The sequence below is a fragment of the Blennius ocellaris genome (assembly GCF_963422515.1).
Source record: "Blennius ocellaris genome assembly, chromosome: 8".
NCBI lineage: Eukaryota > Metazoa > Chordata > Actinopteri > Blenniiformes > Blenniidae > Blennius > Blennius ocellaris.
In genome coordinates, this window is record NC_137657.1 from 17,588,300 (window position 1) to 17,600,833 (window position 12,534).

General features: G+C 39.7%; 1 protein-coding gene and 1 long non-coding RNA gene across 2 annotated transcripts; one reads left to right on the forward strand and one right to left on the reverse strand.

Moving 5' to 3' along the window:
• Window positions 1-2,473: 2,473 nt before the first annotated feature.
• On the reverse strand, window positions 2,474-3,520 carry LOC308134050. The gene is made up of 3 exons (XR_013936751.1): window positions 3,448-3,520; window positions 2,779-2,809; window positions 2,474-2,550 (listed from the first exon to the last, which is right to left on the reverse strand). It is a non-coding gene; the product is annotated as an uncharacterized lncRNA (long non-coding RNA).
• Window positions 3,521-6,794: 3,274 nt separating this feature from the next.
• On the forward strand, window positions 6,795-12,322 carry LOC308133734 (serine/threonine-protein kinase Nek7). Its single transcript, XM_080501232.1, has 5 exons — window positions 6,795-6,826; window positions 9,149-9,304; window positions 9,648-9,786; window positions 10,193-10,300; window positions 11,264-12,322. The coding sequence occupies exons 2-5, from the start codon at window positions 9,159-9,161 to the stop codon at window positions 12,125-12,127; spliced, it is 1,257 nt and encodes a 418-aa protein (XP_080357358.1). The 5' UTR covers window positions 6,795-6,826; window positions 9,149-9,158; the 3' UTR covers window positions 12,128-12,322.
• Window positions 12,323-12,534: the final 212 nt, after the last annotated feature.

The window sequence follows — 12,534 nt, forward strand, 5'->3', positions numbered from 1 at the left end:
TTTAACCTGAATTTGGATCAGTGTATACCATAGTATTTAAGCATGTTTAATCACCATATTACTAAATACCTATTGCCAACTTCTGACCCTGGACAATATTTAGTAATATGGTGATTTTGGTCCACGTAATTGCACTGTGATTTACAGTAGCTGTGATTATATGGAGCAAAAGTAATGTAATTAAATTCTGGCCCTATTAAATTAGCAACATATAAACACTTCAGTCTGTTGAACGGTTCACCCTTCATAACAGTAGATATTATCCAAGTTTATTTAGTCACACATATATGAACTTGAATTTTACCTACATTCAAATAGAAAATTTCTCCGGCAAAAGTCAACTATATAAAACTCATGACGGTGTTTATACTGTGTAATTATGAAAATACAAACAGTTAAATGGTATCAATAGTAAAAAGAGTAAAGAACCTGAAGCTTTTCAAATGTAGTAGACTTGCATCATTTTCTTTTGATTAAATGTGTGTAATGTGTATGTAAATGTGTTAATCCCTCTCCTGGTGATCACATTGCAAATCTCTCTGAGATTTCTTTCTTTTTTTAAAATCCACACTTAAATTATCATTTAAATGACAATATTAGGACACTTGTAACACATGATGCCACTTGTTCTAACCATTATTTTTATGATAAACTTTACAAGTTGTTCACAGGGTCCCTGCAACTGAGAATGCTCACAAACCTGCTATAAAAAACTCAAGAAAGTCGATGCAATTGTCTGCTAGGAAACTAGTGTGTGATAAATACAACCAAGTTTTCAATAATTACATCAAATATTGAAAAGTACAACTTGTTACGTTTGATATTTAGTAGTTCAGAGAGTGAAGTGTAGTAAAGCCATACAATACTTAATGTTTTAACAACTCACCAGCAGCAAACAGTCCGTTGACAGGTAGCAGACATGCAACCACACAAACCTGGAGGAACACTGGAAATACACACAGCACAATTATAAATATTATCCTCCATGAGAACCAGCAGTTTGACATCTGAATTTGAAGATGACACTTTTCACTCTGTGGCCACTCTATGAGGTACATCAGTGCATTTGCATCATTGTGTAGGCTGACGGGGAGGTGGCAGAGCTGAGGGTGCAGAATTTTTGATAGCAGAATAGACAGGATGAAGAAAGAAGCCATGCAGAAGAGGAAAAGAAGAAGGCCAAAGAGGCTGTCCATGGATATAGTGAAGGAGAACATGCAGTGCCAGGTGCATAGTTTAACCGAAGCAAGGCGGCGGAGAGAGGCAATGTGAAGAGGTCCAGCACTGTATTTCAATCCAAAAAGAGGAAGTGAAGATATACACATTTTGTAATTGTTCTGCTGAAGACGTTATCTAAATCTAGCAGATGTTATTTTTCTTTGATCATTTCTGTCGGTTGTGAAATTATGTAGCCACATTCTTGACTTGATAATGTAATACTGCCCTAAAATATAAGAAACATAATCTGGAAGGACACTTGCATGAAATTCAAGAGGGAAGCCTTGCTTTTAATGGTGTCGCTTTCTCTTTCCCCCCCCCCTCATATTTTGTGACTTTATTATTTTATTGCACTGTCAATAGCAGGCATTTAATTCACTTTTATTTTAAGCACATTTAAGCACATTTCTCTGATAAACCTGAGCCAACATACTATGACAGTTTGTTTTATAAATAAATGTAAATATAAATCAGGATTAGTTATTTTCAAAATCGGAATCAGTAGATCCCATGAAGTATACAGCCCTCAGATGGGAGCAAAATTGATCCACATCCTTGAAAATACACTCTTAACTGCACCCCAAAGCTACTTTAGTCACATTGTGCATATTAGTAATGTCTAACAATCATCTTTGCCACCATTGAGATTCAGGAAATTAGAATAAATCCTGTTAACTTCCATCAGGTTTGTCATCCATATTCTAGTACAGATAATTGAGTAGCATACCAGTTTATCAGAAGTTTAACACAAATTCACCTCTTTCACCTCAGTTAAAGTAAAAAAAAAAAAGAGTTCAGTTGCTGAAATGCACTGTAGTACCAAAAATTACTTTTACTCATTATTTTCCACATTATTGTTTATGTAATACTTTCTCAGGGTAGCTACACCAGTTAAATAATTAGCAATGGTGTTTAGGGTTATTCCCATATAAAGTTTACTCACATTTCCACTTCCTTCCTGCTCCTCTTTTGCAGTACAGCAGCCTGCCATTGCCTCTTCCCATCCTCACAGTGGTGCTTCTTGCTTTCACATGTGCATCTCGAGAGGCGGCAGCAAGTTTTCCCTTGGTCCTTTGTACCTCATGTGAAGGTGGGCCTTTTACTGATTGGGCAGGTTGATCTTCGACTGGTTCTTTCCATGACTCCTCCTCATCATGAGACTCAGACCTCGACACTTGTGGACCAGGAACTACTACTGCCACCTTAGACTTTTCTAAGTCTTCTTCTTCTTTGGGGATGGGCTTCACAAACATGCTTTTTTCCTCAACAGGGTATGTGTTCTCCTCACAACCATCTGGAATATGCTTCATGTCAGAGGACAAGCCTTCGACACTGGAAGATTAATTAAGATGAAATTAGATATGATTTGTTTGATATATTAAGTGTTAACATGCACACGCACTCGCACACACACACACATGTGCGCACGCACACACAAAAAGATGTTCTATTGATCTTTGGATTAACGGAATACAAAATAGAAACAAGCACATTAAGCCCTTAACAGTGGCATTCAGAATAATGATGTTTGAAAAGGATGATAAGAGATAAAGGACTTACCCACTCTCCTGTGAGGACACGCCTGTGCTGCCTACAAATGTAAAAGATGAAAGTGATACAATGAAAATAGTGTCGATCATACTTTTTTTGTGTTGCTTTTTTAATTCTTGATTTCATTCAAACGTAAAAATAAAATTAAATAAAAAATAAACAGTCTTAGTAACAAAACTTCCGGTTCACAATTTTAACCTCTCAGTTGCCTTTCAATACCTTTACACAAGGTTAAAACTCTAAATAATGACATTATTTACAGCATTCTATTTACAGTAGTTACTGTATACAGGGCGAGAGTAGAATACACCCTGGACAGATCCTCAATCCAAACAACAGAGATAAAATTAAACAGACACCACCGAGAGCGCCATCTGCAAGGCTCTAATGCTGATGCAACATTTTGAAAACATTTTTCCGTACTTATTCTTGGGTTGTTACGGTGACTTTAACAATGTTAAAACCGATAAAACATCAACAAATTCTGATCTTAAAAGAGTAAGGTTAACATAACAGGCGATTTGAGAGTGAAGGCATGTTTATTTACACCTTGGAATGCAAGCGATCAGACAAAGCTAAAAAAAAAAAAAGTAGCAAGCAGACCAGGCCTGTCAAGACTGAATGAATTAAAAACTCTTCGTTCATCAGCCTGCAACTGCTCCCATGAGACAAACTTACTCTGCTCTGGAGCGGCGGTGAAATCATCAGCTGGGTGAGCCATCATGTTCTTAACGTTACTGTAGACGTAGACTGCCGGCTTTGAATGAATATCCAGGAAATGGCTGGGCAAAAATGGGGAAGACATTCTGACAACTGAGGTTGCACATTTCATAAAACAGTATCACCATCTAGTGGTGCTTACTGTGCATCTTCTAAAACATAAACAGAAGTTTCAAATAAGGCTCAACAATAAAGTATTTTATAGGCCATCTAAGCATCCTATGAAAGGCATTCAAACACAGTCTGACTCATCAACATTTGTTCCTCGATTTCCTAAAACGAACCACAGATTTGAAAGCAGACTTTAGCAGTTTAAACTGAGATGTCTTTAGGAACTTGATATTTAACCTTCTATATAAAGTCTTCTATAGTAGTTTGTCCAAGTCCAGGTCATGGGGGGGGGGGCTGGAGCCGATCTCAGCTGACTGTGGGGGGAATGGTTTCACTCTGAACAGGCCGGCAGTCCATCAAAAGGCAAACACAGAGCAACAGATAACCATGCACCGTCACATTCACTCCTACTGGCCATTCACAAGGACCAGCTGAAGCGCGTTTTTTTTTTTAGACTGTGGGAGAAAACGGGAGTAACAGGAGAAAAGAGCACTCATGCACATTAGAAACATGCAAACTCTACACCGAAAGGCCACAAATGGACTTGAATCTGGACAATAACCACTGCTCCACCACTTGGAACACCTCCCCATGCAGAAATGTACACATGCACAAAAGAGCCGACACTGGTTTACATTATACATAACAAACCACTAACTTCATCTTTGCCTTTATTCACCATTTCCTCAGGCCCAACCTCTTTAAACCCTTTCAAATTAGTTAAAATATTACAATGATACAACATTTTCCATTATAATAATCATTTAAAACTTTTTAAAAAATCCATGAAAGTGTTAATAAATAGAAGTAGTTTGCAAAGCAAAGAGGTAACAGTTTTGTCTTGTATTCACTCAATAAGTGGCTTTAATACATTTATTGTGAAGGCTTCGTTGACACAGCCGGTTGCCCCGCAATCGTAAGGCTGTCGGTTCAGTTACCTATCTGTTCACATGTTTAAGTGTCCTTGAACAAGACACTGAACCCCAAATTGCTCCCAATGGATGCACCGAACACCTTGCCTGGCAGCCGCCTCCACTGATCCCGATCAGCAAGGCAGTGATGAAAAGAACACACAGAGAATTTGATTTTTTATATTTTCATACATGTACAGTACTTTAGATTAACTTTATCTGAACAAGTTTGCCCAAAGATGATCACATTGTGAAATGGAAACTCTCTCCGTGCTGCTAAATACCCCAAATGTTTAGAATTATTTTGAAACACAACTGCCGGGGCTCCAGGACGAAAATATAGGAGCACGATTGCAATACTGATTTGGGTGTTAGCAAGATATTGCAGAATCAGGTGGGCTGAGATCAGTAACGGGCCGTCAGTCCATTCAGGCAGAGGTACAAGCAAGGCAAATCCAAAAGACGATTAAGAACAAGCAGGGTCAGCACCAGAGCAGAGGAGGACAGGAGGACGGGGTCAGACAATCACCCGAACCAATAGGAGAGTTAGAGGGTATCACAGCTGAGTTCACCTTGAAACATGAGTCCGAATTAATCATTTTCACACCCGGATCCCAGGTCCTTGACTCTGACGTCTGTGTTTTCAGTACATCCACAACTCTTAGTCCCACTCACATAATCATATAATATTTCACTTCAGGGTACATTGTGTTGTATTTCAGTAAGTTATTTTTTTATTTCAAAAAAGACCTGACTAACACAAAACAAGAGTCTTAACGTTGTTTCATGTGTAATTTTGTGATTTTTGCGGAGTACACATGAACTTGTCCTAACATGTATTGTTTTGCATCTGCGCTCAAAAAAGCAGGGGGACAACCAGTGGCAAGATGCCAAAGCTAGTAGACTGTGACAAGCAGGAATTAATCCACTGATCCTAATCTGGACGACTGCAGTCAACCACATAGAATGGGGCCATAGCTTTTAAAGTCTGGATTAATACAGACACATTAATACAGGCTATAAACCCTATATTTAATAGGATAGATGTTCCATCCACATCAAGCTAATATTTTCACAGAGCAAAAGATACTGGTACTTTCTTGGTACGTTTCACAATTTCTTATTTAAATGTTTCTTCAACCACTAGCTCTTTAACTTTTTCTTAAACTTCCAGTTTTTCCACTCTTTTTTTTTTAGACCATCAGTCATTTAACTTCCTCCTCCGCTTCATCAGTATTACAGTTAACCTGTTTTTCAGCTCCAGCATTCACATTTGTATTTTCTAGTTTCAGTTCAATTCAGTTCGGGTTCAAATTGGAGGCAAGTGGCTGTAATGTGGGGATCAACGCCTCCTAAATAACTTGGATTTATGAAGTTATTCCAATGAGAAAAAATACAAGGAAAATAAACTAACAGGCCTGATTTTTTTTCTTAAAAGGTTTCACATATACGTAAATACAAAGGGTTCACGTTTGGAATTATTTGCTGTAACCTTCTGCTCTATCTAAATATTGAATAAACTCCACAGTTTTGCACCATAAAGGGTGAAATGACACCATTTCAAAGCAGACTGGTCTCCTGTTACCAGCCGAAAGCACACAAAACCCTCATTGGATTACAACTGTTTGCACACGATGTCACTCAAGCTGTTATTCTTAGGAATTCAACAGCGAAACTGAAAGCATATTATCTGCGTCATAGTATAGTTTAGCACGGTATAGTATGTGTCGTGTTTTTGGCTCGGGGACTTGGAATCTAATGGCCTGTGCACTGTGTCAAATGGCCAATTTTAGATGAGATTGTGTTTAAAACTTGCTTGGAGGCATGCCAATGCATTCACCTTTCAACAAATTGAAACATGAATCAATGGACAAAAAGAAATGTTTCACCTGAACACTTAAAATGTCAAACTCGGGGTGGCACTGGAGAAAAAGTGACTCACCAAAGTAGCATGGGATGAGATGACAACACGTTTCGACAACCGTGGATGTTTGTTAATAAAGGTAATTTAAAAGAAAATATATGTGTGTGGACATGTCTCATTATCAAAAGTATTAAAGTGTCATTGTAAAAATATACATTTAGTTGTAGTAGTAGTAGTAGAGCTGTATTCTATAGTGCGTGCGTATGCGTGTGCGTGTGCGTGTGTGTACTTAGCTCTGCCAGCCTCGTCAGGCGTACTTGGCTCTGATTGGCTCGTGTCTACCTGTTTGCTGCGTGTTTCTCAGGTCAGGTATCGGGAAGGCGTGGACCAGGTATGAAGAGACGCAGCCAAGTCATCGTGTTCAGACCTGACGCGGCTCAACAGCAGGAAGGTAAGAGAAGATTCTTGTGAAGCTCCATTGAACGGTACAGATTCATCCACTTTCATATGGTGGAGGATGTAGAAATAAATCTAGAGCTAGATCCTTTAGCTAAAGGATATAGAAGTAATCTATATCATGTGCTAGTATATTGGTGAGAAACAGTGAGTGTGGATTTTCGAAAAAAAAATTTAATCTGTATCAGTAGAAAACTTTAATCATTTTCACCATATGATGCGTCTTGGTTTGTGTTTTCCTTATATAGCTGCGTCTTCTTCAGCAGGTAGTTCAAACACAAACTCCTTCCGTGGATTTACCAGTTCTTCAGCTTTTTTTAATCTCTCTTCCGTTATATAACTTGGAGCTTGAAGTCTGTGTGAAATGGGCTCTGACACCTGACTGCCGTGTTCATTTTCTTTCTAAAGTATGGGCATTTGTGTGGGAGGGACTTCGTTCGGGTCAGTGTGTGGAGGGGATCAGGATTGCCATTTGTGAACTCTTGATATGTTTGTTTATACAGACTGCTCAGGTTTCAGGACATCCTGGTCTCGGACTGTTTCAAATCGCGTATTGGCTATTTGCATTTTGAATTCAAGTCCTTTCATTGCCATAAAACAAAATTACACATTGTGCCACGTTTTTGTCCCCACCTGAAGAGGTCCAGAGAATTCCCCATCTTACTCCAGCAAGGCGGCACACCCCGCCAAAGAATGTTTATTTCTACTCAAATGTAAATAAGTACCAATTCGGTAACGTCTTCAAAGTCAGTTGTTCTCAATGTATCAGTTGAACTGTAGAACCCGTGGAAAGACACCTGTTATATATTTTGCACGATGAAAATCCTGGAAGTTTACAAAAGTAAAAGTCCAATGTAAGCGTTTTATTTTTTCACCTGATTCACCATATGTCAAGACAATACAGTCTTCTAATGTCAGCTCCTCAAATGTATATTTTCAATATTTTGTAAGATTGTGTTTTTATTAGATGTAGATGTTTTAAATGTAAATGTTATTTAAAAAATACTGGGATTCATATCTATGAAGCCTTTTAATTCTGCTGCTTGTAATGCTACCATTGAGCCACATATAGCTCAGTTGGTAGAGGGGTCATCTCTCAATTAGAAGTTTTCAGGTTCAGTTCACCATCTGACCCAATACACATGCTGAAGTGTCCTTGAGCAAGACACTGAACCTCAAATTGTTCCCAGTGCCACCCACTGAGTGCTTTGAATGGCAGCCGCTTACATTGGTGTGTTAATGTGATTAACAGTGTAAAATGCTGGGTACAGCTCAAGTGGTATAAAGGTACTATGCAAGTGAAATCCATTTACCATAGTATACCAGGCCTGGGTATGGTGCAGTTTTCATTTGGAAGCTATGTGCACCTTTCATTGTATGAAGCTAACAACTGTTACCCAGCAAAAGTTTTCACAGGGACACGGACCTCTTTATAATTATTCACTGCAGTTAAAGGTAAAGTTGTGTGTTTACTTTATGTAGAACAGATTCCTGTGTTAAAGGATTACAGCCTGAATTGACTATCAGAAAAAAAAAAAAGAAAAAAAACACACTGAGGAATTCAAGAACGCTGCAGATTAGAACAGGGTCACAAACCTATTAAGAAGTATATTCATACTGAGCTGAATTGATAAAGTTTATGGTCCGGACAGCAGATCCAGTGTTTAACTAATTGCCCATCTCTGCTTTATACTGAACACAATATCAAACTCATGTTTCTCTATTGGTGGGATTAAATCTAACTATCATTATTTGTTTTTGTGTGTGTGTATTGCTTAGAGTGGAAATTGAGTGACTCATTAGCAGTATGTGCTGAACGGAAACTACCTCGAGCCACAGCAGCCCAGTGTAGCATTGTTGAATACCAAGAAGTTGATCATAAAACCGGACATGTTTTAGAAGGCAGCACAAACCACAGCTTACCACCATATCAACATGGTTGAGAGGATGCAGCCACCAAACTTCTTTTCAATGCAAAAATACAGTGTCCACCAAGTTAAAAAAGATATTATTCACTCTGAGATGGAATACAATTTGGATTTTCTTCAGGTACTCTGTTGTACTCCCAAAGAGGAAACACAGAGTTTCAGTGCGAATTTCGAATTGCCAGTCGATGTGAAGTGCATGCGGTTGTCAACTTCTCTGTGTTTACTGTTTTCACTTATCGTCATCTGAGATCAATTCCATGATGATGAGATGAATGGATGGCTGTTCACAGTAGACCATGACGCATTCCTGGGATGAGATTGTCTGGTTCTTTACAAATGAAGTTTCTTATCATTAAGAGTGAATAAATGAGCTCAATTTGTCACTGCAGCCTCTTCAAGATGGCGTATTCCACCAGCACTCTTGCAAAGGGCTGTTTTGGGAAAGTGTACAAGCAGAAGTATAATGACACCTGGGCTGCGATAAAGAAAGTCCCCCAACAAGTCATCAGTAGGAAGGACCTGGAGAGAGAATGTGACGTGTACAAGTAAGTGCTCACTGAGAGGGGGAAAAAAAGAATGAGAAGGGGATTTCTAATAGGTAAAATGGCGACACAATAACTTAAGGTTAAAATAAAGTTTCCACAATGTAAAAAAGAGTTGATTTTCCTCCTACATTACTGGAACTGCTGTGATTGGATGTTTCAGTTGGTATCAAGGGTTTACGGTGCTATTTCTCAAATTGTCTTTGACTTTTCATTATTGAATGAGTGAACTACAGCAGCTCTGCATCAAGACATCGTGTATCTTGAGAATTCTTAATGGAAATCTGATTGAACGTGCTCATGTGTTTTTCATTTCTTTTCATTATCATCATCTCACTTGTCACAGCAAGTCCGATCATCCCAACATAGTGAAACTCCTGGGCAACATAACTCTCACAGATGGGAAATGGGTCATCCCGCTAGAGTTTATCTTCGGAGAGGACTTGGAGACGACCATCTTCAAGGCAGCAAAGTCTAAAATACAGGTAAAGTCATGAGAAAGAAGGCAAAACAGCAATCAAAGGGGAAAGCACATACATTCTATATAAAATTGTGTGAATGTGTAAATAGAAATAATACTTTAAATCTAATTTATTGACTATAGTTTTAATGGGCATCAGCGTAAGAAAGTCATCACGAGTCTGCAGTATTCACTGGTTTGGAAAGTTGTAATCATTATGATGGTAAACCAAACTGTCCCCTGCAGAAGTCAGTACCTTAATGTGTGATGTATGGAGGCGCACCCACTTCTGACTTCACATGTTTCATCTTGTCAACATCAGACGAGCTCTCCAGTGAACGCCTGAAGCCAAAGGAGTGTGCGGCTTACCGAAATGAATTTTGTTTGTCTTCAATCTGGCTGAACTCGATCACATGTCATTGTCGTTGCAGTTGACACCAGCTAATAAAGGCATCATCATCGTCGGTATGTGTGAGGGGCTGCTTCACCTCCACTCGAAAGATATTGTCCATCAAGACCTCAAGCCTGAAAACATAATGGTGAGTGGAGACAGAAACACCAGACCCCCCCAAAGAAATAACACAGAAAGAAGCTACTACTGACGTTTTGAAATCTCATAATAGAAGCTATGTTAAGTCTATCAGCGGCACATTAGTGACTATAAAGGTACAATTACTGAAGTTGTAGCAGGACTGTTGTTGCTTCCTCAAAGGCTGCAGAGCTGCTGACTCTAACATTACAATTAGTCTGAATCCACACCACAAGTAATGCCGTAGCCGTCTGCTGCTATCTGTAGGTGGAGAGTTCAACTTTCAGTTTACATGTTTTAAAGGTGATTTATTCGTAACATCACGTGTAAACAAGGGTATTCCAATAAGTGTTTTGTGTACATTAGACCTTGTTTCCAAAAGGATGATCAGCCAGCAACGGTTTCGCTTCCACACTAGTTTCAGTCACCATGGAGTGATTAAATATGGGAGATGATTGATCTTAGAGTCAAAATTTGATGTACAAGGCAGAATAAAATAAACTATCAGAAAAAAGTTCACTAACAAAAGGTGAGCCAGCTGAAGAAATGCCTCGAAGCACATTTACTGCTGAAGACTGAGCTGGTTTTCACCGCATTTTCAAATGCCACGCAACAGTAAAAAACACAAGCTTTTCCAAATATATCAAATCACATTTCTTTGAGTATTTTGCATGTTTGGGAATACACACCCAACATTCATAAATGTAATCATGCTGCCAGACTCCATCTTCATTGCGCTGCGCTACAAAATCAACACGATGTGCATGCAGTGAACCATTCATTAAACTGACCTGTACCGTGCTGTCGGCTCAGCTGGCTTTTCATAGCCACTATTGGCTACGGGTAAAAAAAAAAAAAGTAAGCAGCGAAATTAATTGTTTCAGATAACTTGAAGTTCCTCGTTATGAACTCTTTAGTATTATGAATTGTAATTTTGTCAATCCCATGCTGAAGTGCAATGTTTGTCCTACAGGTGGAACATGACACAAACAGAGCAGTGATCATTGACTTGGGACTGGCCAAGTTCTTCAGACGTGGTCTGAACTCTGCAATAGACATGGGGAACGAGGCGTATGCAGCTCCTGAGGTGCTGCAGAGGGGCGTCCAGCGAGACCAGCGATCTGACGTCTGGGCCATGGGCAAGATCATTGCTGAGCTTTGTGCTCGAATCCGGCTGTATACCCCCAGCGTCTGTCCCACCAAGATCAAGGAGACCCTGAAAGATCAGCCTTACTGCCAGGCTGTATGTAGGATGGTGGAACCAGACCCAACTCTCAGGGCCTCCATTGGAGGGATCATATATGACATACGAGTGGCTGGAGGCAAAGGTACTGCAGTTCAAAAGGACCACCTGAAGCTCCCTTCCCCAAACATTGGCAGAAACAGGTCTCCATCCCCAGTGAACAGACCGGCACACCAGATGAGAAGAGATCCTTCACCCTTCAGAAGAGATCATCCACCAGTGAACAGACCCTCGCCGCCAATCGACAGATCTCCATCACCACTGAATTGGAACCGAGCACCAAGACCAGAATTGAAACACAGTCCGCAAACTGGACTGCACCTGTCTCCTTCCCCCAACCGGGCACACAACAACCTCAACAGGCAGCATTTGGCCCCAAAGGGCGGGTCAGACCTCACTAAAGACTTCACAAAGATGCAGTTGTACCAGGAAGCCACCAAGGATCTTCCGTGCAACTTGCCAACGACGGGACGGGTGATGGTGAGGCGTTTCGAGCAGAAAGATGGAGAAGTGGGAAAATGGGAGCAGAAAGAGGTCGTAACTCGCGATGGACAGATTGTAAAGTTTGACGATATCAAGTTCGACAGTAAATAGCAAATCAACTTTTAATTACCCAAAATGATCGTCTTTTTCTGTGTTCTCCTTGTGAAGACATTTCAACTCTTCGTACTTGCCAAGAATTAAAGCGCCTCAGACATGAACGACCATCTGTGAATGTTTTTCAGCACCTGCCTGTATAAGACTGTGAACATGGCTTGTACATTGTGTACGTATTTTGTAAATAAAAACATTTACACCCATATTTTGCAGGTCTAGATTTCGTATGTTTTGCGTGTCTTTATTGTTATTATTCTCAAATCTGAAGGTGGATTTGAAAAGTTATTGGATGTTAATGGATATCCTGAAAATGATCCAAAATGTCTTTATTTATTCAGTGGCCTGGAAGTCGAGTGCAGCGGTCTTGAGAGCAGCAAAGCCTGTTAAACGTCTTTAACTTATAA